This window comes from Canis aureus, chromosome 1 (genome assembly GCF_053574225.1).
Source record: "Canis aureus isolate CA01 chromosome 1, VMU_Caureus_v.1.0, whole genome shotgun sequence".
Lineage (NCBI taxonomy): Eukaryota > Metazoa > Chordata > Mammalia > Carnivora > Canidae > Canis > Canis aureus.
The window spans coordinates 31014172-31038583 of NC_135611.1; the positions used below are offsets into that span (position 1 = coordinate 31014172).

At 38.8% G+C, this 24412-nt stretch overlaps 1 protein-coding gene across 5 annotated transcripts in view; it reads left to right on the plus strand.

Moving 5' to 3' along the window:
• ARFGEF3 (ARFGEF family member 3) overlaps positions 1 to 24412 on the plus strand; it is a 172855-nt gene that overhangs the window by 25203 nt on the left and 123240 nt on the right. For all 5 annotated transcript variants that reach the window (XM_077894383.1, XM_077894390.1, XM_077894397.1 and 2 more), the window contains exons 3-4: positions 17257 to 17338; positions 20340 to 20471. In XM_077894383.1, coding sequence (XP_077750509.1) covers positions 17257 to 17338; positions 20340 to 20471 — 214 coding nt within the window. The remainder of the gene's footprint in view (positions 1 to 17256; positions 17339 to 20339; positions 20472 to 24412) is intronic.

The window sequence follows — 24412 nt, forward strand, 5'->3', positions numbered from 1 at the left end:
TCACCCTAGTGACCAGGCATCTGTGCAGCTGGAAGAGTGTTTTGGGTGGTAGTCAGTTAATCGCAGTGTTCCATAGTGGGGACCTCTCTCATCAATATTAGGATACAAAATGAGAGGAGGGTCCTTTTCTTGCCTTGTAAAAGGAGAGACGCCTTTCCTTAGCTAGAGGTTTCCATGTAATCTCATGTAATGAGATTTTGCCAGTACAAATAATAATTATAGCAGAATTATAATTATAGTGTTTAAAATACTTGGTTAAATTAAAATACTTGGTTAAATACTTGGTTAAATTTATCCATACATTTCCCTTTCTTCGATGTGAACATCTTTATGAGCCTGCAGAATCACAGCTTATTTTCTCGGATTTTGTGGGTATCCACATATGTACTTTTGCAAACTCACTATGTCCCTGTTTGGATTTAGGCCATTTAGAGCCAAACCTGTAGCAGCTGGCTGTGTGGCATTTGCTCTTTGTGATCTCTGGTGGCTGCGAGTGGTGACAATAACACCTGGCCAACTCATGTTAACACCCATAAGGAGGAGGAGCTCCACCATGGCCCTCCTGGGTTGGTCAAACCCGCAGTCCCTTGATGTGCCATTTTCATACCCTAGGTTGGGATTATTGTCAGGCAGCTTTTGCTGTCTTGATCTTTAATCATTTCACTAAGAGACCAGTCTGCTACTGCTTTTTCTCTTCAGTACATAAAAAAATACAGAGCATATCTATTTTTCTTCCAGTACATGTTTCATTTAGGAAGGTCATGCGGTGTGTAATAGATCTGCTGCTACCTTGAGTAGGATAAAGCAGCCCCTTGCTGATGTATTGTCACAAACACAACTGCTTTCAGGATGACTGGGTTCTAAGGCAGGCTGAAGGGTAACTAGTGCCCAGACACAATCCCAACCTTTAAAATTAAATTTATCCTGAGAAACAGTCTTGTCTTCATATCAGATAGTGCCAGACCTGAGGCTACTGAGTGGCAGATTAATGTAGATCTTACTCAGCTGAGACTATAGGCTGGGCGAGGGGAGGTATAAAATCTATAATATGTTTAAAGCAGATGGCTAATAACCAAACCAATCTCCTTGGCTCTCACCCAAGGCTTATTTTTAGAAAGTGCTTACAGAGCAGAATCTTTTGGGATATTCACTGGTTAAAACAACACACACATATGCCTGTTGGGAAGTTGCTATTTATGGGAATATAAAATTTTACATCCTTCTCCATCCGATGCTTATTGCCAAAATGTATTGCTTAAGAGGTATGATCTTTCTACATGGATGGCTGAACGTGATTTTTGATGCCTATGGGGAGAGAATTGTGGGGCGCTTAATGGGATGGAGGCTATAACTTCGAAATATAAAAAGGTATCAGTTTATTTTCCCAACTTTATTGACAAATAAATTTGTATTTTTATTTAAGGTATACAATGTGATGATTTGATGTATATATATATACACATTGTGAAATGACCACAATCAAGTTAATTAACACATCCATCACCTCACATAGTTACGATTTGTGTGTGTGTGTGTGTGTGTGTGTGTGTAATGAGAACACTTAAGATCTACCGTTTTAGCAAATTTTGAGGCTATAATAGAGTATTACTGTCTATGATCACCATGTTGTACATTACATCCCCAGAATTTATTCATTTTATAATTGAAATCTATAATTGTACCCTTTGACCAACATCTCCCTATTCCTCCACCTTTTAGCTCCTGGCAGCCACCATTCTGCTGTCCTTGAATTTGACTTTCTTGTTTATTTTATTTATTTAAAAACATATTTATTCAGTGTCATCAGACTTTTACATTTAGGAATCAACAGCATGGGTGCAAAAAAAAAATCTACGTTAGATTGTTGGAATGCTTTACATTTTCCACAGAACAGAAACTAAAATAACCTTTATATAATTAGTCACAGATAATAGCCTTCAAGTTTTTTGCCCATACACATGAATATTGTCTAAAACATGTCTTCTTTGTAGCAGGTGGGCCCTGCCACCACTGTGCTTGGCTGAGTTAACAAATCTGTTATAACTGGTAGCTTCCTTGTCACTTCTCTGGCTCTCCTCTCCTGCTAAGCTTTATTTCCTGGCAGTAATGAAAACCCATTGCCATAGCTACTGCTGCTGCTGGAACCGTCATAGCCATGTCGGTTTCATGGTTTGGCAAAGTATTGGCCTCCACCACCATAGAGGCCAGAGCGTCTGCCTCCAGGGTGTCCTTTCATGGTCCAAACCTTGAAGATTGTTGTAATTGCCAAAATCATTCTGGCTTCCACCACCTCCAAAGTTGCTTCCATCATTACCAAATTCATTCTAGCCATCCCGACTGCCAATGTGAAGCCACCTTGCCCGCTGAAGTTCCCTTCATGACCAAAGTTATCATTCTCACCAAAACCACCTCTATTACCACACCACCTCCACGACCACCTCCCAAGTTTCCAGAACCTCTTGGCTCTCTTTGGTTGGATGAAGCACTAGCTATCTCTTACTTAGATAGGGCTTTCCTTCCATCATAGTTGTGGCCATTCACAGTATGGAATTTTTTTTAATAATAAATTTATTTTTTATTGGTGTTCAATTTGCCAACATACAGAATAACACCCAGTGCTCATCCCGTCAAGTGCCCCCCTCAGTGCCCGTCACCCATTCACCCCCACCCCCCTGCCCTCCTCCCCTTCCACCACCCCTAGTTCGTTTCCCAGAGTTAGGAGTCTTTATGTTCTGTCTCCCTTTCTGATATTTCCTACCCATTTCTTCTCCCTTCCCTTCTATTCCCTTTCACTATTATTTATATTCTCCAAATGAATGAGAACATATAATGTTTGTCCTTCTCTGATTGACTTATTTCACTCAGCATAATACCCTCCAGTTCCAGGATGGAATTTTTGAATGACATTCTTATCTACAGAGTCCTGGTCATCAAATGTTATAAAAGCCAAATCTCTCTCTCTCTCTCTCTCTTTAAGATTTTATTTATTCATGAGAGACACAGAGAGAGAGGTAGAGAGACAGGCAGAGGGAGAAGCTGGCTCCTCACAGGGAGCCTGATGCAGGACTCAGTCCCCGGACCAGAATCACACCCTGAGTTGAAGGCAGATGCTCAACCACTGAGCTACCCAGGTGTCCTTCAAACCTCTCTTTTTGCCACTGCCTGGGTCAGTCATGATCTCTGTCACTTCCATTTTCCCCATACTGTTCAAAATAATCTCTCAGATGATATTCTTTAGTATCTTCTTTCATGCCACCAACAAAACTTTTTCACAGTTAAGTGGACACCAGGTCTTTGAGAACCTTCTCTTGAGCCAGCCCTCTTTGGTTCCATAATTCTTCCAGCCACCATATGTGGCCTTGCCTTCATGGCTGCATCAGCTTCCTCCACAGCAGCATATGTGACAAACCCAAAGCCTCTGGAAAGCTTGGTGTTCAGATCTCTCATCACCACACAGTCTGTAAGTGTTCCCCATTTCTCACAATGGCTCCTCAGACTTGCATCGGTTGTTTCAAAGCTCAAACCACCAATGAAGAGTTTCCATCGTTGTTCAGGCTCTTTGGGAGACTGACTTATACATGACGGAGGTGGGAGAGGAAATTTAATGATACTTACTTGGTGGCATCCAAGGGCAGAAAGGAGTTTGACTTTTTTAGATTACACATATAAGTGAGATCATGTAGGTTTTGTCTTTCTGACTGGCTTATTTCACTTAGTACAATGTCCTGTAGATTCATCCATATTGCACAAACGGGAGGATTTCCTTCTTTCTTATGGATGAGTTATATTCCATTGTGTGTCTGTGTATCTATCCTATATCCTATCTATATATAAATCTAGATATCTAGGTAGATAAATATCACATTTGCTTTATCCATTCATCTGTTGATGGACACTTGGGTCATTTCCATACTTTGGCTTTTGTGAATAATGCTGCAGCACACACAGGAATACAGATATTTCTTTGAGACACTGGTTTCACTTCCTTTGGGTATATACCCAGGGATTGTTGAACCATATGGTAGTTACATATTTAATTTTTTGTGGAACCTCCATACTGTTTTTTGTAACATCTGTGCCAATTTATATTCTTATCAACAGTGCACAGGGCTCCCTTTTCTCCACATCCTTGCTAACACTTGTTATTTCTAGTCTTTTTGAAAATAGCCATCCTAACAGGTGTGAGGTGATGTCTCATTGTAGTGTTGAATTTGCATTTTCCTGCTGATTAATGATTTGAACAACTTTTACTGTACTTGTTGGAAATTCATGTTTTCTTTGGGAAAATGTCTTTTCCATTTCTTTGCCCATTAAAAAAAATTTTTTTTTAAGATTTTATTTGAGCATGAGAGAAGCGTGAGAGAGAGCTCAAGCAGGATGAAGGGCAGAGGGAGGAGCTGACTCTTCACTGAGCAGGGAGCCTGATGTGGGGCTCAATCCTAGGGCTCCAGGATCATGACCTAAGCTGAAGGCAGATGTTTAACTGAGCCACCCAGGCACCCCTCTTTGCTCATTTTTAATAGGATTATTTATCATTATTGTTGTTGAGTTGTATGCATTTCTGACATATTTTGGATATTAACCTGTATCAGATAGATGGTTTACAAATATTTTATACCATTCTGTAAGTTGCATTTTCATTTTGTTGATTGTTTCCTTTGCTGTGAAGAACTTTTTTAGGGCACCTGGGTGGCTTAATCAGTTAAGCATCTACTACTACTATCAGCTCAAGTCATCATCCCAGGGTCCTGGAATCGAGCCCCAAACCAGGCTTCCTACTCAGCGGAGAGCCATTTTCTCCCTCTCTCTGTCCCTCCCCCCTGCTTGTGTTTTCTCTCTCTCTCTCTCTCTCTCTCTCTCTCTGTCAAATAAATAAATAAAATATTTTTTAAAAAGCACCTTTTTAGTTTGATGTCCCACTTGTTTATTTTTGCTTTTATTGTCTGTGACTTTGATTGTTATCCAATAAATTGTTGCTAAGGCCAATGTCAAAGAGCTTTTTTAAGTATTCTGGGAGTTTTGCAGTTTTAGGACTTATATTTTTAAGTCTTTAATCCATTTGGCGTTAACTTTTGTGAGTGGCATAAGAGAGAGCCTAAAATGAATCCTTGTGTCCTATAATATGAAATATGTTTTAAATTATCTAGAAAGAAAAAGAATACACAAATGATACATTTGCAGGGGAAAAAAAAGCATTTTTAGGTTGAGAAGTATGTTCTTACTGTAGAAAATTCAAAAGCCTAGAAAATGTAACTCTTGAAATACAGTGCCATGTTGCTTAGTTTAACTATTTAGTAGATTTCATTACATCCATACTTTATAGATGAGGACACTTAGGCATGGAGCAGCTAGGACTTGCATAGGGTTGCCCAGTAATAACTGGTAAAGTCTGAACTCCAACCCCTGACAGTTGGGTATGAAAGCCAGATTATCTAGAGATAATAAATCTTAACATTGGTTTATTTTCTTTTGAATGAATGTCATGAAAATTAGATCAGGAGGTATATACTGTTTTACAACTTGCTACTTTCACTTTGTATTGAGAAAATATTTTCAAATGCCATCGGGGGTTCTTTAAAAACATTTTGAAGGCTATTAAAATTCCATCAAATTGATGTACCATAGGAAAAATCATTGTAGCTATGATTCTAACAGTTGATCAAAAATTGGCATAAACTGCTGGAAAGTGCCCCTTCTTTGAAGGTATAATACCAATTTTAAATTTTATTATGCCATTGTAATAATAGTAAGACAGTTCACTTGCTTTAGTAGATTTCACAAGGACCTTCATTACCAATCGATTGTGAGTCAAGAAAGGTGAAAATGCCCCCCTCCGACACACAGTTATTTAATAGCATCCCTAACTACCTGTGTAATCATCTACTGTATACTGTGTCATGGAGGTGAGGGAGGCACTAACCCTGCCAGGAGGGGCTCTAGAAATGCTAGTAGGGTCAAGCAGAAGCATGGAGGAGGATAGCGTTTGTAAAGATGGATGGATGTGTAGAGAGGATGTGAGGTTTAAAAGCACTGTGCATGCCTTTGATGAATGATTGTTAGCCTTAATGGTCCAGTCTTTCTTGACAGTGAAGATTAAGCTTGTTCTTGGCCTTTCCCTATATTCAAACTAGCCAGATACTTAGCTTTTACATCTTGGACTATATTTGACAATTTAAGGCTGAAAATATTATTGCTGTAGATAAAAAGTCAATAAAAGAGTAAAGGATACAGATTTTTCTATTTTCTGTGACCTCTGAGCCCTATGCATTTTATATCTGAGTGTGTTATTTGGATGGAAATAGTTCTTAGTTTTATCTGTCGTAAGAAAAGTAGGGATGACATGACAACAAAAATTTGTTGAGCATGTGCAACATGCTAAGCACTATCATACCACCAACCTAAGTCCTAGGAGTAGCGGGCCCCTTCTCTGGGCTCATGTTGTAGAGTCCCTGTTCTTATCTTCTCCAGAGTGGAGGGAGCATTCCCCCTCAGAGCCCACTCCATCTCCTCAGTTCATGCTCTGGGCACTTGAGATCTCTGAATTCTCTACTTAGACTCTACTGAGCCTTCTTCCAGAAACTGCATGTGGACCCCTTTCCCAGCTTTACCTTTAAGAAAGCAGATGGTGCCATGGGGGTCTGCATGTCTAGGGCCCTAAACAGCAGCTATTTGCATAGCTGGCAGTCTGAGACCCGTGTCGTGAAAACCTTGTGGGGCAGGACAGAGCCAGAGGTGAGAAGAGAAGGGAATTGGGCCAGGGATCTTCAGGAGTGCTGTAAATGTTAGGATGGGAAATCAAGAATTCTTCTAATGTAGCTTTTTATCCCATCATTGTAATAGTTCTCCAGGTAGGTAATACTAGGTCCATATATAAAGTGAGAGTTGCAGAGGTAAAATACTTACTGTACAGATTGTAATTGGCAGAGCCTGAATTTGACCTAGATTAGTTAGGCTCCAGAATTTTATTCCATGATACTGTTTTTTATCCATTCCCTGCATTGTATCCATTCCACTTTGTAGAAAATGTCTGAGGTCACATTATTCCCTGGATCACAAAATCTTCCCATTGATTCATCATTTACAACTGGCTAACAGCCAGTTTCTCTGGAATAGCATGCAAAGACCCTTCAAAAGCTGCCTCGACTCTATCCTGCCACATTCCTTTCTCATCCGTCTTCCCACTATGACTTATCTGGTTGTAATGAACCTACTCTGAGCCTTTGTCCCCAAAACCTCAGCTGGGTATGTCTTTCCCACTTCAGTCCCATGCTATACTATTTCAAGGCCAAATGAGTATCACCTTGTCCATGAAGACACTTGACTTTTTGTAGACAGGATCTCTCCTACTCTTGTTACACATTCATATTTGATTGTTTATACCTTAATAAAAATGTGCATTGCTTTATTACCTATGTTTTAAAATTATCCTTTGTTACTTCCCTGAGGCTGTGGCTTCCATGTGGGAATGAACTACATGTCTTATCATTATAATCCTATATTTTCATACAGAGTCTGGACATATATATAGTAGGCTTTTTATTTTAAAGATAAAAATAAATAAATAGTTTTTAAAGACTTTTTTATTACTAAAAATCTTATGTACTTTTCACAAATGAGTTATTAATAATTGAGGAATACAAATTCTAGTTCTGACAGTTGTGCTGATCTGCTAATGAACTGGTTTTATAAGGCATTTTGACATCACAACTGAAAATTTCTAATTCACAGGAAAAATATGTTACTTTATTTTTAGCCCTATAATTTCACTATCATAGCATTTAAGTGATGAGAAATCATTATAAAAAATATATATATATATGTATATATATATTTGTGAACTTTTTACAGGCCGATGAGCTCTGAATAGAGCATAAATCATAGTTTTGTCTCAGTGTGATTAGTTTTGTTTTTTAAGCTATTTGTCTTTAGCTACATAGACTTTCCTGAAAGATATGTATACCATTAATTGCTGTTTTTCAAGAGGTAGCTACTTATTTACATAAAATTATCAGCACTTAAAAAAGATTATGCTATGGTATTGTCCAGCTACTTTTTTCTTCTTCCCTAAGATTTGAACATATGAGTTAGAAATCCTTTCTGTTTTGGTGATTTATTGCTTTTTGCCTCTTCATGGCAGAGATTCTGGGCAGAGTCCTACCTCTGGATTGCCAGTTGGAACACTTTCATCATAAAAAAATCATTAAGTAGGCACTTGGGTGGCTCCGTTGTTGAGCATCTGCCTTTGGCTCAGATTGTGATCCTGGAGTCCTGGGATCGAGTCCCACATCAGGCTTCCTGCATGGAGCCTGCTTCTCCCTCTGCCTATGTCTCTGCCTCTCTTTGCATGTCTCTTATGAATAAATAAATAAAACCTTTAAAAATTAAAAATAAAAAAATCATTAAGTAAAAGATACATGTGGTTCTGTGTTACGCCACAGGGCAGAACAATTCCCATAGGCAGGTTTCATGCTAGTGGTATATTTATATTCTAAGCCCAAAAGTTTGATTATGGGAAAGCTTGTCCTAGAAAGAAGCAAAATGAAGTTAAGCATAGTGATTTTACACTATGTGACTAAGATAATTAAGTATATTTTAGGGTCATAAGCAGGCCTATTTTTCAGTCAAAAAGACTTTAGGGAAAACAAAGAATTCAGGAAGTATTTGAAAGGTGGTAAAGGAATGTCTTAGAGGAAAGGGGAAGGGGAACTATTCCTGGAATATGGCCTAGTTTTTGATAAGAAGGAAGGGTGGTGACTTGACAGAGTAGAAGTTGGCACAGCAGAAAGCTCAGGAAGGATTAGATGAAAGCTGTTACAGGAAACATAGCTCCTCAGGGTCCCAGGCCAAAAGCTTTGAAAGAAAATGGGCAGGCGTTTTTGCTCGTGTAGTACAGGGCTAGCTTCACTTTTTATTTCTAATGGCAATATGTTCTTGAAAATTTTTTTACTGTAGAAACATGTAATAATAATACCAAGATCATTCGTATTCCCAAAAGGCAGAAAGGCATTCTGGACATGTCTGAGGAATTTCTTTCCGGCCTCTCTCCCTCCTCCAGCCTTCTATAATTGTAATGGTTTATTTAAGAGTAGGAATGTCATAGTATGTATTCTCCATTGCATTTTCATTTTTAAATTTTTTGGCATAATATTTCAAAGCACTTTCCTGTGTCAGTGAAAACATTCCAGGATACTTTTAATTATTGTCTATTATTCCATTTTATAAATGTGCCATAATTTCCTTAACCTTATTTACATTATAAACAAAAGAACAGTAAAAAAAAAGTCTTTGCATCTAAAGCTTTGTTACATGTATAATGATTTCTTTAGAAAGATTTCATGGCATAGAAGACCCTCAGTGAAGGCAGATTCATGGTTTTAAACTCTTGGTACTTATTGACAAATTATTTTTGGTGGACATCTTAAAGAATAAACCTTTTCATGGTGCCACAGGAAGGGGCTATATGAGAAATTGCTAAGTGTGTTGATGAAGGTGAGGAAGAGCTGAGTCTTTCACGGTGGAACAGCATACAAGTCGGTGTGTAAATGATTGACGTGGGAGATAATGTGAGGAGATGTAAGAAAGAAAGGATGCTGGGCTTTTTGTTTTTCATGAAAGGTCCTTCACAGGCTTACTGTGTGTAAAATGCTTAACCCAGTCTTGGAACAGGGTTTGAGAGCTACCAATGGGAACCAGTAAGGTCATCTGCTGTGGGAGGAGCTTGTGTTCACAGCTCGGCTGCTGCTTCATCTCTTTTCCAGGAATGAGTTTTCCTCTCATCCTCTTGTTCCTCATCAATAAATGCCAATACTGTTTGTCCCTCCTCACTGGGTTGGCATGAAGCTTAAAGAACATCATGTGCCTAAGCTCTTAAAGTGGTGCCCCGCACACTCTTCCGTGGAAGGCATTAATACTTGCATGGCTACTCTCCTGTGTATCGATTAGGGGTCCTCTGGTTGACAGTGATGGAACACTCAAGCCAAAGAAAAAAAGCCAGCATGTTGTGTCCAGCACATTTTGTGTCTGATGGAAGGAAAAGGACACTTGCTTTGATCTTTTTACTGGACATGCTCATCTTTATAGGCTCAGCTAACCTTAATAGCCTTGATGCTAACACATCTCAGGCATTTTCCTTCTTTTTGATGATCAGAAGGTGAATTGACACTAACCCGTATCTTGGACAGGAATGATGGCTGTTTTTTCTGCTGTTCTGTGTTAAGTGCCAAGTGCAATGCCCAGAACATAATAAATGCTCAATAGTTGTAGAAAAAATGGATTCCAGAGCAGCTTCTGTTATGATTAGCATGGACTTCATGTCTCTTTTCCTCTGGAAATTAAAAAAAAAAAAACTTTAGTGTTTTTCCACTTGATTACAGGGTATGTATATCTTATGGCAGAAGTATTAATATTGATAAACCCAGATTGTTGGTGAAAATACCAACCCATAATGTGTCTTTAATTTTTTTCCAAAGATAAATAAGTTCTGTGATGTCATGTACAGACTGGTGACTATTTGAAAGTTGCTAAGAGAATCCTCTTCAAAGTTCTCATCATAAGAAAAAAAATTATAATTCATGAGTTGTTAGATGTTAACTAAACTTATTGTGGCAATCATTTTGCATTATACACATATCAAATCATTATGTTGTATACCTGAAACTAATATAGGTCAGTAAGTGAAACTGGTCAATAAAACTGGGAGAAGGTATTTTCAAAGTGAATAAAAATATATTCTCCTTTATGAATTGTTTTCTTGACCTGTTGTATTCTGTGTTTTTAAATTACTGCAAGAATATTAGATGAAAACTTTGAAATGAAAAAAGTAAATGGGTTTGCCGTTGCCCCATCACAATGATGTAACAAAATATTTTTCGTGTTTAAGTTGCTTTCTATTCTTTTGCAGTTTTTTTCTTCTGAATTGGCTTCTTTTATTAAAAAAAAAAAAGTCAAGAAAATGAGCTTGTCTCATAGATGTTAGAAAAATGATTTTCAAGGTAAATTCTAGTGTTTGAACAAATTTAACCTACCTCCATACAAATAACCATCTATTATAGAGTAGGAGCCATTAGACCTATCAAATAGCAAAGGTAAAATCCAGATAGTATTACAAGTTGTCAGATGTTGATAAGCCTACTTAATTACCTATAGTTATCTTTTCATTACAAAAACAAATCAATTAGCATAGTGTTGCCCATCATGTAAATGAAACTTTCTTTATGGACAAGAACAACAGGTATAATTGCTATAAAGAATACAAGGGCTGTAATGGTGCACCTAGGTGGCTCAATCAGTGAAATATCTAGCTCTTGAATTTGGCTCAGGTCACGGTCTCAGGGTCATGAGCTTGAGCCCTGTGTTGGGTTCCATGCTGGGCATGGAGCCTGCTTAAGATTCTCTGTCTCCCTCTTCTTCTCCCTCCACCCCACTGGCCACTCATGTGCATACGCAAATGCTCTCTCTCTCTCTCTCTCTCTCTCTGTCTCAAAAAAAAAAAAAAAAATACATGGACTGTCAGTGTAAGTACCAATAAGAAGTGGGAGAAAGTTAGTTCCATACTTAATATTTTGCCTGTATACAAGCAAAAGCACTGCACTCACCTTTTTGAGCAGAACAGAAGGAAACAGTGATGGTTATTTTTGTAAGGAGCCAATGGCTTTATGGCTTTAAAAAGTATTTTGTTCAGATTATGCAAGTATATTCTAGAGTTATTATATAAAAATTGATACAAATAGAAAGTATAAAAAAAAACCAAAAGATTCCCCCATGCCACCGTCTGAATATACCCACTGCCAACATCCAGCCCACTCTCTTCTAGACAGGGCCCTAATTGATTTTCATTGCCATCCACCCTTTGTACTGTTTGAATGTTTTTATGTACATATAAGTCTTTTATAATAAAATGATAGTGAAAATATGAGCATAACCATATTATTTGGGATTTTTAAAATAGAATCATAAAAAATTGCTGATACTCTGTAAAGATGGCAACTTCATATGCTCAACTTAATAATTACAGTAGGCTTGCTAAGATATCTTGAAAGCAGGCAGGAGAGAAGGAATTATGTTGTTCAGAGTAGCATTCATAGGGCAAAAAAGTTCCTGGAGGATGAACCTAATCTTATGAAATATAGAAGGAATGATACTGATAAAAATAACTTAAAATAAAAATGAAAATTGTAATAAAATGGAAACCTTTTTAACAGCACTGCAGTGAAAGTCAATTAAGGAACCGATTCAACTCCAATTGGTTAAATAGAATTGGCTCTGGCGAAGCTTAGTCAATGAAAATTCATCAGTTTTTATACAAACTATATACAGCTGCAGTATTCATAAACACGAATAATAAAGTCCCAGGTGTCACACAAGGTGGGTGGGGAAGCGTTGAAAAACCTCCCATACTCAAATTAGCAAAGCGTGTGGCTACTAGGAAAAGTGGATGGTTGTAGCTTAAACTCAGCAACTGGTTTTAAAGCCTCATTTTACCATTCATCCCAATTGCCAATCCCTTCTCATAACTACATACCAGCTGTCAAATATGCATTCCTTATCAACAGTCACTCAAAATAAGATCATTTACATTACTTGTTTGGTGCCTGTCTCCAGTCTTTTAACCTGGCAACACTTGAACTGCTATTTTTAAAACGATATGTCCTACACCACAGTTGGTGGGGAGCTGTCTGCTGGTAAAAGCATTATGGAGGCCTAGGGTATGGGCTTGGAAGACCCATGGTCCAAGTTTAAATCACAGCTGTTTCGTTTGTAAACATGGGACCTTGCATAGGTAATCTAATATCTCTTTGTCTTGTCAGCAATTAAATTTCTACTTTCAAAAGTTGTGATTAAATAGTAAAGATGAACATATGATCATGGACCTTTACATATATAAGCCTCTGATTTTCAATCAGAGCCATGGTTATTATATGAAGCATTTCAGACAGTTACTGAATAAATGTCTCAGATCGTAGGATCCTAGAACTGGAGAGCATTGGCAGACATTATAAATCTGAAGTATCTTTGTGTGTTTCCCATGTGGTTCATCAAAGAGAAATCAGCCCAGCATTCAGTAATTGATTACTTGAAGTTCATATTGAAGTTGGTACCAAAAGCTAATTTTTGGTAAATCCTAACTTTCCTCCTATTTATTATTTTAATTTCCCTTTGTTCATTGTTATCTTCCAGCCCAATGAAGCTGGTCTTGACAACATAGTAAAGGAAGTAGGCTTAGTCTCCTTGACACAACCAGACACAGTGTCACGGGATGATTTGCTCCTCATGCATATGCAGCACTGCTAATTCTTTAAGAAATAATTGGATGGGAACGCCTGGGTGGCTCAGCTGTTGAGCACCTGCCTTTGACTCAGGGCATGATCCCTGGATCCTGGGATCGAGTCCCACATCGGACTCCTGTGGAGAGCCTTCTTCTCCCTCTGCCTGTGTCTCTACCTCTTTCTTTCTCTGTCTCTCATGAATAAATAAATAAAACCTTTAAAAAAATAATTACATGTCAGGACATGGAACCAGAGGCCACTGCCTTTATTTAATTAGGCAAGAGTGAACTTGTACATGCCTGTGAATAAAAAATAATCACTTAATGTAACTGAATATTGATTTTTGGTATGCCCTTTTCCCAATGAGGCAGCATCTGGAAAGATCAAAAGATGATTTGTTCTAATATAGTATGTGCAAAGGGGACCGAGTGGGTGCTACCTCGCAACTTCATTATCAATTTTATTGTGAGACTCAGTTAACAGTCCTGTTATTCTTCTATTGAAATCACTTAAAAAAAAAAAAAAAAAAGGCGGCAGGGTAATGCAAGCAATGGAATCATTTCCCAAGTGTTCCTTTCCTGTTTAAGTCTGGAGCTGACGTTGGTGATGCTAATCTAGGGCACTGCTGGGTCTGAGGGGAAGAGAGACCTTGGATTCTCAAGAGAGTCATTCCCCTTACCTCCTACACATATATACACTCACACACAAAGCTACCTTTCTGCCTCACTCAGCATAACATCACTTCAAAGCCTATCCTTGTGGAACTCTCAGACCAGTCAGGGAACATGTCCCTCTTCTCCGACCCATCAAAATTTCCACCATGTCGGGCAGGGTCCTTTCCCTTGAGGTTAGGGGCTCTTAACTTGGGATCCATAAGAAGTTGACATTTGGGGGCTCACGAGCCCCCTAAAATGATTTCTGTACTTCTCTCAGAGGAGGGTCCTGTGCCAGATATTTTAGGTTCATGATCCAGAAAAGGTTAAGAAAGGGATCTTTTAACTTTGCTCTGATCTTTTTGAGACCAAAGGGTATTGGAAGGAACTTGGTCTTGGGAGTCAGATGGATTTCCATTTGAATTGTCTCCAGTAGGTTTCAGCTGTGTAGCCTTGGGCAGGCTACAGAAGCTCTCTGAACCTCCAGTTTCTCAAGTGTAAAACAGGGTGAAAATGCCTATTTTAAGGTTGAAGTGACAGGTACACTAAACAGAAATAAGTGCTAATTTTATTTTTCTCTTTCTTAAATGAAAGCAAGTATCTGCTCTGTTGTGTTCTTGGCTAGATTTATCTGAGCACCCGTGATGGTGTCTTGCTCACAGCAGGCACTCAAATGTTGGTTGAATAGGTGGTTGGATGGATGGGGTGCCTTGGCTTAGTACTTAGATGAAATCTCTGTTCCTTTCTCAAAACATTTCTAAGAGATCTCTTGATACTAAAAGATCTCTCTCTGGAAGAGAGCTTGGTTTTGTCACCACCCCCCTCCCCCAGGACAGTTAGTTCCATGTCCTGTGCAAAATCTGTCCACATACTATGACAAGATTAGATCTTCTTATTCCATGTGGCAAACCATGAACTGTGCTGCCTTTGTCTATTTCCAGGACTGGACAGACTATAGCCTGTAGGCCAAACCTGGCCTAGTGCCTTTTTTTGTAAATAAAGTTTTATTGGGACATAGCCATGCTTATTGATTTATGTATTGTCTATGACTGCTCTTGTGCTATGGCAGAGTTGAGTACTTAAAGACAACATGGACAGAAAACCTAAAATGCTTATTATCTCCCTCTTTATGGAAAAACTTTGCCAACTCCTGATATCTTACTTGTACTCCTTACTGCAATCCTGCAGGATTGGTCATCAGATGCCCCTTTTGTGGATTAGGAAGTAAGACCCAGTTATATATCTTGGTTGAGATCATACAATGTATATATAGCAGGTTCAGCATTCCCAGGAGTGGCCCTGTTGCTGCTGAATGTGGCCTCCACTCTTGTTTGATGCCCTTGGTGGGTGATGTGTGATACTTGGGCATTTTCAATTCAGGGCCACTCAGCAGAGATTTTCCATCCCCCAGGCTGTGAGACTGTGAGGGTTTTGAACCTCATACTTGCTCACTGGTACTGCATGTTCACTGGCAGATCTGACTTCAAATGTGAGCAGAAAGTTCATCCCCAATGAATGAATCCTGATGGATATTTGATTGTTTCCAGGGTTTGCAGATGACATTCTGTTGTTCTTCTGTTAATACTCCATCTGCCTTTTATTACTACTTTGCAACGCTCACCCTTCCAGTTAATTTTTCCAGCTTATAAACTGGTTATGATTAAAACAAAAGAAAAAAAACTTGGAAAAAAATCAGCCACTCCTGCTTTAATTGACTGCATAGCAGTGTTTGCCTTGTAATGGTAGTTAAGCTGGCAATAACGGTACAATGAGAGAATTCCAGCCCCCTCGCTGGAAGTAACACTGGGTAATTTATCCATCTGTCACAGGATTTATCTAATGAAAAATGGCTGCACTGTTATTCGATTGTCACGTAAAAGTGGCTATTGTAGTATTGGGTTGGTGAGGGGAGAGGTGAGGACTGTGAAGGCGAATGTCCTCTGATGGAGTCTGTCTTTGTTCTTTCTTTGTGGCCAGCATTAGGGAGGGTCTGTGACTCTTGCTTCATCTGTCATGGAGCTACTGATGGAGGATCCATAGAAAAACAGAAGAGCTGCAGGGTGGATAGGAAGGAATCAGAGCTATAATTAACTTGTGTCATTGTGTTCTACAACAGCAACCCATATTTCTCCAAACTCGAAATCCTATAGTCTCACCCCGTAGCTTTCGTACTCCCTAGAGTCAATGAATCTTTCAGTTTATGCTGAAAAAATAAAACAGATAAAAACGAGGTTGCTATGGTTTAAGTGGGGGCGGGGGAGCCTGGTAAAATTAAGTAACATCCCATTTGTTATGCTAGTGTAGCTCCATGGGGAAATACTAGGTTGATTAAAATTCTTAGATATTGTTTAATTATTTAGAGTGAATGTTCTAACAGAAAGATGTTTTTCTTTTTGTAGCTCTTCTGGCTTACTCCTAACATACTTTAGTGCCCAGTTATTTTGTTAAGCCCTAAAATATCCAAGTACCTCTCCACATATGTCTTTTTCATCTCTCCCTTGGTACCAGGTACTTTTCATTGGTCAAAGCTGCTGACATTTATATTTCTGTCTTGGAAACATGCTTATCGAAAACCCATCAAAAAATTCAGATCTACCTGATGGAGACCAAAAAGCAAATTTAAAAAGTATAAATGATTGTTGAACATGTTGAATTGGAGAAAAATTGACAAGTTAATAGAATTTCCATTTATATTGATGAGGCACAGTAGTGGTGTAATGCATCCATTTTGTTGGTGAGAGAGAAGTATGAGCAAGGCATTGAAATCTATATAAATGGTACTTTCTAGAGTTATTCCCCCCAGATGTCCTAGGTCCTATATTTAGGAAAGAGAAAAGCATGTACATGGACCAGTGAGAGCCCCACCATGTAATAATTTGTGCACTAAAGCAATTGGTTGAGGGTCCTTGTGTTGGCTCTTCCTATAGCCAAGGCAAGTGCCGATATGCTATCTTTTTTTTTTTTTTTTTTTAAGATTTTATTTATTTAAGAGAGAGAACATGAGCAGGGGCAGGGGAAGGACAGAGGAAAAGGGAGAAGCAGAATCCCTGCTCAGCAGGGAGCCCGATGTGGGACTTGATCCCAGGACCATGAGATTATGACCTGAATCAAAGGCAGACACTTAACCAACAGAGCCACCCAGGTGCTCCTGTGTTATCATTTCTGCACAGATTTTTTTTTGCTGTGTGTTTTTTTTAAGTCCATGTGCATTTATTATTGGTCATAGTTTTTATGTATGTGTGTCACAGCATTTGTGAGTGGGTGTACATAAGGCTTGTATCACTTGACTGCCCGCTTTGCTGAGCTCATATGTTGTCCTTATTTATGTGTTTTGCCAGGGAGAAATGCTTGCTTCCTCTCCAGTTGGCTTTGGAATCCAAGAATGTGAAACTGGCCCAACATGCCTTGGCAGGAATACAGGTATGGCTCTCACTGGGTGCAACCAGGTGACAGAAATTGATAGGCTACTTTGGCATTGAAAGACCAAATACTTAACATTTTAAATACTAGCTGTTTAAAGACCCCAACTGTAATTTGTTTGAACTAGGTAATAACCATAAATGATAACAGATTTTTCTTATATTTACCAGCATTTCTCTGGGTATAGTATATCTTGTGGAGCATTTGTCATCTGATGCTGATTCCCAGCTAAACTCACAGAGAAATGAAATATTTTGGAGGATGTCCAACTTTAGGAGAGCAAAGAATCCCAAGAGAGACAACTCCAGTTCTGTACCAATTAAAATCTTGTATATATTTAACATCTTTGATTCTGTGTAAGGAGAATTAGTAAACTGGAAATATTTTGTCTTGTTTTCTATTTTACAGTTAGGTTGGTAAATGAATTCATGTGTTTTGTTTCCAGAGCAAGAATGGGAGGGGAAAAAAAAAAGAAATTTGGCCTAATCAGAAAAATTAGATTGCTTGAACACTTTCCTTCTCTGAGCATTTGTTTGTTTATATTTTATACTGTATAGAATAGGTCTAATTCCAACAGTGCAAAGGTGATGACTATATAATATATTGAATTTTAAGTGGCTTAGCTTCTAAGTGACAAGCCTGTGGGGTTTATTCAATGTGGCCATGAATTGGTGGCCTCTGTCAGGTGTCTTTTCATATTAGTGTGTACTATCTCCTCCTTTAAGTTTCTTTCTCATACATATAAAAGAGTGAGAAGACATGGCTCTTCTGTCTCCAGTGGATCGAAATTAGATAATGTATGTTTTATGCATTATCTGCATTAGACATTTTTAAACATTGTCAGTGTTATTAAAAACTCTTTGCTTTCTCCAAGGTGATTGGGCCAACCACAAATGTGAATGAGAGTTTGTTTTGACCTGCTGTGATATTCCCTTTCTCTAGTATTATATAGATTTCCCACTTATTTTTTTTCAGTTGATTGATTTTAGAGAGAGTGTGTGTGCAAGAGGGAGGAAGGGGCAGGAGAGAGAGAGAAAGAGAATCTTGAGTAGACTTCCTGGCTGAGTGTGGAGCCCGATGTAGGGCTCAATCCCAGGACCTTGAGATCATGACCTGAGCTGAAATCAAGAGTCCGATGTTAAACCAACTGAGCCACTGAGGCATCCCCCATTTATTTATTTATTTTTTTAACTCCCAAATACTCTAAGCTTACAGAACCATGTTTTCAAGGGCTTACTTTACCATGTTAACTCCAGTGACTTGATGGACAATGAGTCTTCCTCTTACTAGCCCCTGTTACTTCCTCTTAACTTTCAGCATGCTTGTAGGGCTTTTTCCCCAGTCTTTATCACTTTAGGTAAAAACAAGTTTGAATATAAACTTTAACTCTGGGATGCCTGGCATGCACTGCATGACAGTGAAAAAATCACTTTTGAGAGGATGTAGACAAAATGTCAGGGAGTCCTAAGAAGATTTGAAATACTCGATTTCTGGATTTGCAGTGACATTCTGCTAAAAGAGGGAATCCTTACACAGGATAAATCAGAATTCCAAAAGTTCTTCACGGCTGCAAATCTACACTAGGACGAGGACAGATAAATATAAAATCTTACACGAGGGTCTCAAAAATTGACTGTCTCAGGACAGAATGGGAAGAATAGCCTAATTGCAGCCCTTGTGAATGAGAATTAGGGATTTCGGGGTAAGTCAGCATAGAATGTACTGTGACTTACAACTAAGCTCATTTGATCTGAGAATATAATTAAAGTTATGCATGCTGTTTTTTGGCTTTTGGTTTTAGGCAATAAACACATTTAATTATCTCACATAACTAGAATTCTAGAGGCAGGCAGTTCTAGGTTTGGTGTGACAGCTTAATGGTGCCACCAAGATGCCATTTTTTTTTTTTTGGCTTTCCCTTCTGCCATCTTAAACATTTTTAAGACTTTTTTTCAAGAGCAATTTTAGATTTATGATAAAATTGAGAAGAAGGCACAGAAATTTCCCATATGTCCGCTATGCCCACCCGTCCCATTACCAGCATCACTCACCAGAATGGTATTTTTTTTTTTAACCAAGAATCAAACTACAATGACACATCATAATCACCTAAGGTTCATAGTGTACCTTAGGGGGCACTCTTGGTTGCTTTTATTCTTTAATGTCAGACCACCCCTTAAAGTTTGACATTCCCTCTGGAGGCCACATTTTAAGTAGGAGAGTATCTGTGAAGCCACCTCACTCCAGGAACATTTGAAGATGCCCAAGGAGGTTTAGTATGGAGAAGAAGAAACTTAGGTGGACTTCATAGCTGACTTCTGATAGTTTAGTTTAGCCCTTGTGGCTCCAGGGAAAGATGAGGGAGTAGAAATTCTAGGAAGGGTTTTGGTACAATCTAAGACAGAATTTTATGGAAAATGAAAGTTGTTCCTGAATAGAAAAGAGCTGTGAGGTGTAGTGTCTCTTAAGAGACTTCATAGAAGTGACTGACTTCTCATTTTGGTTTTTGTGGGATTTGTTTTCTGATGAAAATGCATTAAGATTTGTGAGCTCATGAATACTACTTGGGTAAATGACAGTTCACATTAGGAAGTAAAAAGGTAAATTCTGAAAACTGAATTTGTTGTCTACAAGATGTTCTCCCTTCCTGTGACAAAGCTATGTTAGGAATATGTATGTGTGAATATGACTTTTGTAAGGTGCTAGAATCCCCTGGGCACATTCATCCTCCATCCCCACCAACCACATAACCTATTGGTCACCATGTTATTTAGAAAGAATTATTTAATAGCAGCAAAAAGTCTTTGCCCACACTGTTTACAAAAGGTCTGATGTGGTTTTGTTGTTGTTTTTGTTGCCACGTAGCATGAGTACTTTTCCAATGACCTCCACCTACGTGGCTCCTGAATACAAAAAATTATCCTCAGTACATTCTAAGGTTTTCCCCTGCTGCCTTATTCTGTTGTATCTATCTGTGATCATTGCCTTGTGCTCTTTACAGAAGCTTCTGTCAGAAGAGAGGTTTGTATCCATGGAAACAGACTCTGATGAGAAGCAGCTGCTCAATCAGATTCTGAATGCTGTGAAAGTGACGCCTTCCCTCAATGAAGACCTGCAGGTGGAAGTGATGAAGGTTGGTTTGACGTGGCTGCCAGTTTGCGTCATTGGGACAGGAACAGACTGATCCCCCCCTACCCCCGCCCCAAGCCCTCGTTGTTATCTTGAAAATGCCTCTGTATTGTGGTCATGCCAGCTCCCCCTTCATTTGGAATGTATGGTGGTTCTTGCCTATGGTCCGCCGGAATTACCTGGATTGTTGAACAGAAATGACAACTAAGTAAGAAGATAGAATTTCGGTAAATCTATATGATTTTTGGTCTGATCCTGCATATCCAGTGTTGCTAGGAAATGTATTTATTTATCACATTTTGAGAGCATGCATGTGAGTAGATCCAGCTTAGGGGAGTTCCGATCATTCTGAGTACTCTGCTACCTGTTTATGATTAAACAAAGCAGTGACCTAGTGATGTTTTCACATATCCTAAGGCTCTAGAAATAGTCAATTTAGGGTCAGGAAGACTATCCTTGGGAACCACATTAGAATCACATCTTTCTTGTCTATTCTCAAATGACATGAACTTTAATCTCCCACATTTCAGTTATTTTTTCGGGGGATGGCATCTCTCCCTCTTCTTTCCCTTTGCCCTCTCTTGAGGATCACCATGACTGGGAGCCCTTCATGCTGACTCTGGAATGTGTCCTATGCTGTGAATGAACAGGGAGCTGAGCAGAAGAGGATGGAAATCTCTCTCCTAGAACAGTACCTCAGTCAGAGCAACACAGCTAGAACCACTGGGCTGGCTTTTAATAATGCCATCTATTCCTTCTCTCCCTGGAGGAATAGGTACAGAGAAATATTTGGGAAAAGTTGGTGTCATATAATGATTGATTTCTTTCCTGGAAATGCACTGAAGGATTTTTGTCTTGGATAAGAGACTTAACTCCTCTGGGTTTCAGTTTCCCTGTTCAGCAAAGAAAAGATTATTTCAGTCATGACATTTTCCTCATGCCTTGCACCTCACCCTAGCCGATAGTATGAGTAATTGAGTGCAGTGATGATAAGCTGAGACTCTGAAGCCAGCTCATCCACTTTCTAGTTGGATATCCTCGGGTAGATTCCTTAACTACTCTGTGTCTTGGTCTCCTCATCTGTAAAATGGGGGAAATAGTAGCACCTGCCCAACAGGACTGTTGCAAGGATTAAATAAGTGATATTTGTAAAGAATTTAGCACAGTATCTGGCATAAAGCAAGTGCTTCAGAAGTGTTAACATATGCCTACTACTTCCTACCTGCTGCTGCTGAGTCATAATCTCAGTGGGTGAGTCTAGGAATATTCTTTTTTTTTTTTAAGATTTTTTAAATTTATTTGAGAGCAAGAGAAAGAGAGCATGAGTGGGAGGGATGGACAGAGGGAGAGGGATAAGCAGACTCTGCTGAGGAGGGAGCCCCACATGGGGATTGATGTGGGGCTCAATCCCAGCACCTCAGGATACTGACCTGAGCTGAAGGCAAATGCTTAACTGAATGAGCGACTGGGGGGCCCCCTAGGAATATTCTTAAAATAAACATTGAGAATCCCTGAACTAGCTGGTCTTGATGATCTCATTCATCTTTAACTCTCTTCAATTCTGTAATGGACAGTTTTGCCTTGTCCTCCGACATATGTTTGGCAGCTGTGCGTTCATAGGAACTGAAGACTAACCACTTCTAGAATTTATTTTACTCTTCCATTTCCTCCATGCTGCTGTTGAGAGACAAGGCCAGCTGCCACGGTAATCATTTCTGTGGCTTCCAAGACCAGTCTGCCGAATCATTCTTGTATTATTAGGTCTCCATACGCTGGATGGTGAGCTGTGGTGTCCTACTGAAACACCTCACAGATTTCACATTACTCTGGAACTTCTCCCAGGAATATACCTTTTTGTGGAATACAGGAATATGTATTAAAAATTAAAAGGAGAAAGTACCTATTCTTAAAGTCTTGGAGAAGCAGGATGTTTAATGGTTATGTCAACAGTAACACCTGTTTTTGAAAACTTATGCTTGCTTGCTACTTCCAGCCCAGCAGTGCCTTCTGCTAGCCTTGCTGAGGACAGCAGTTGACACATGTTAACTCTACTGGAAATCCTGGAAAGTTTATCTTAATGGACTTTCTAATGACACCATGATAAACCATTGGTATTTGTCGTTAATGTCTGGGAAGAGATCAGGCATTGTCAAAAAACAAAAAAGAAAAAACAATAATGTAGGCTGCCATTCTTTAAAATTAGGTTTCCAAAATGCTTAAAAAGAGAAGGGCCTTTGCCCTATGCTATTATTCTTAACCATTTAAACATTGGGATTGGGAAAAAATATTTCCACTCACAACAGACCTAGCCTTCAGCTAATTTCTTTTATACTATACTTTTATTTAGACCAACAGTTTTAGCCAAGCAGCTAAACAATGAATGATAAGATAACATGCTGTGATAACCACAAGGGAGGGCTCCATGAGCATTTCTTATTTCTGACATTTGGATTATTTGGATCTAAGATATATCCAAATTATAGCATTGCTGGCTTATAAATAATGATAATGTTTATGCCCTTTCTCTATGCAGGAAGAATTTCTGTGATTACTTTAGTCACCTTCAAAAGCGTGTACCCTTTTATCTTGGATGTTGTAATATTTGTAATGGCCTGAGAAAAAACTCACGAATAAGTCCTTGTTTTGCTGACATCATTAGAATATGAAAATGTTTTTGCCACTTCTCCCCAAAATATAATTAACAAAGAGGGAATTGGATGAGCCCTCAAGGAAAGGCTGGATTCATTTCATATGAAGGGTATATTTATTCCTGATGCTTCTACATAACTCATTCTCATGATAAATTATCCAAACTAGGAATTACCTGTCAAAATCCCCTAGTCATTTCATATAAATATTTTGTAGGTACGAGAAAATCTTTTAAGGTGAGATATGGTAGGCATTTTCAAACACCAATATGCTATTCAAGAGCGATAAAGGCACACCATGCAGTTTTTATTTATGTCTGTCCAACCACAGCATAGCACATTTTTATGACAAACCCCAGGTGCTATTTTTTAAGAAGTGATGCCATGCATTTTACTCACCTATTGCTATCTGGTAGTGTTTATAAACACGAGAAATTGAACCCTGTCACATTTTTCAGAGTATGTAGCAGTTGTATTGAATTCCTGGAGAGAAAATAATATGGTTTCCTCTTTTAGACATTTCCCTAAGATTAAACTAACTAATAATGAAACTCAAAATTCTGATGGTAATGTTCTCATTTAGAAGGAAGGCCCTAGACTGTCAATTGGAAGGTTAAAGAAAAAAATATCAATGATGCTTACTCCTGACAAATTAAATAGGAATGAGGTTAGACCACTTAGTCTAAGATCCTGTTCTAACAGGAGGGGAAGAAAAGGCAATTTTGATTTATTGAAATGGCCATGGAATCCAAATAAAAATTTTATAGCTTGAGCAAATCAAATTTCAGCACTGTAGAATCAGAAAGAAAGTTTTTCAAGATAGATTACCTTAGTAATGCATTAGTAGACAGCAGGGAGCTACTTAATATTTACGTTAAGCACTGTCTGCTTTGGTAGCATTTTCCCATGGTGTGTGCCATTTCTGTAAATGCCATGCAGACTCCATAGAAGCCAGCTACGTAACTAATGACATCTCTGACTAGAGCAATTAGGACTTTTTTTCCCCTTCTTCCTGATAGATAACATTTAGTGTGGTTATTAGCTGATACAGCTGGCTGGTCTTTAAAACCGGAGGGAATTATGGCTGGCCTTCTGCCTTCATAAGTGTGTCAGAGATGTGAGCATCCTGAGGAGGGCCGCTAGCTTTGTGTTTAAGGAAGGATGTGATACTGGATACCGAGAAAGCATTTGATGAATGTTCTGGTATTGGATGTTTTACTTTGTATGCACCTTTAGGTAATAGAAATGAATATTGGTGGGAGACTGTACAGTTTTTAAAGGGGGAAATGACAGGGGC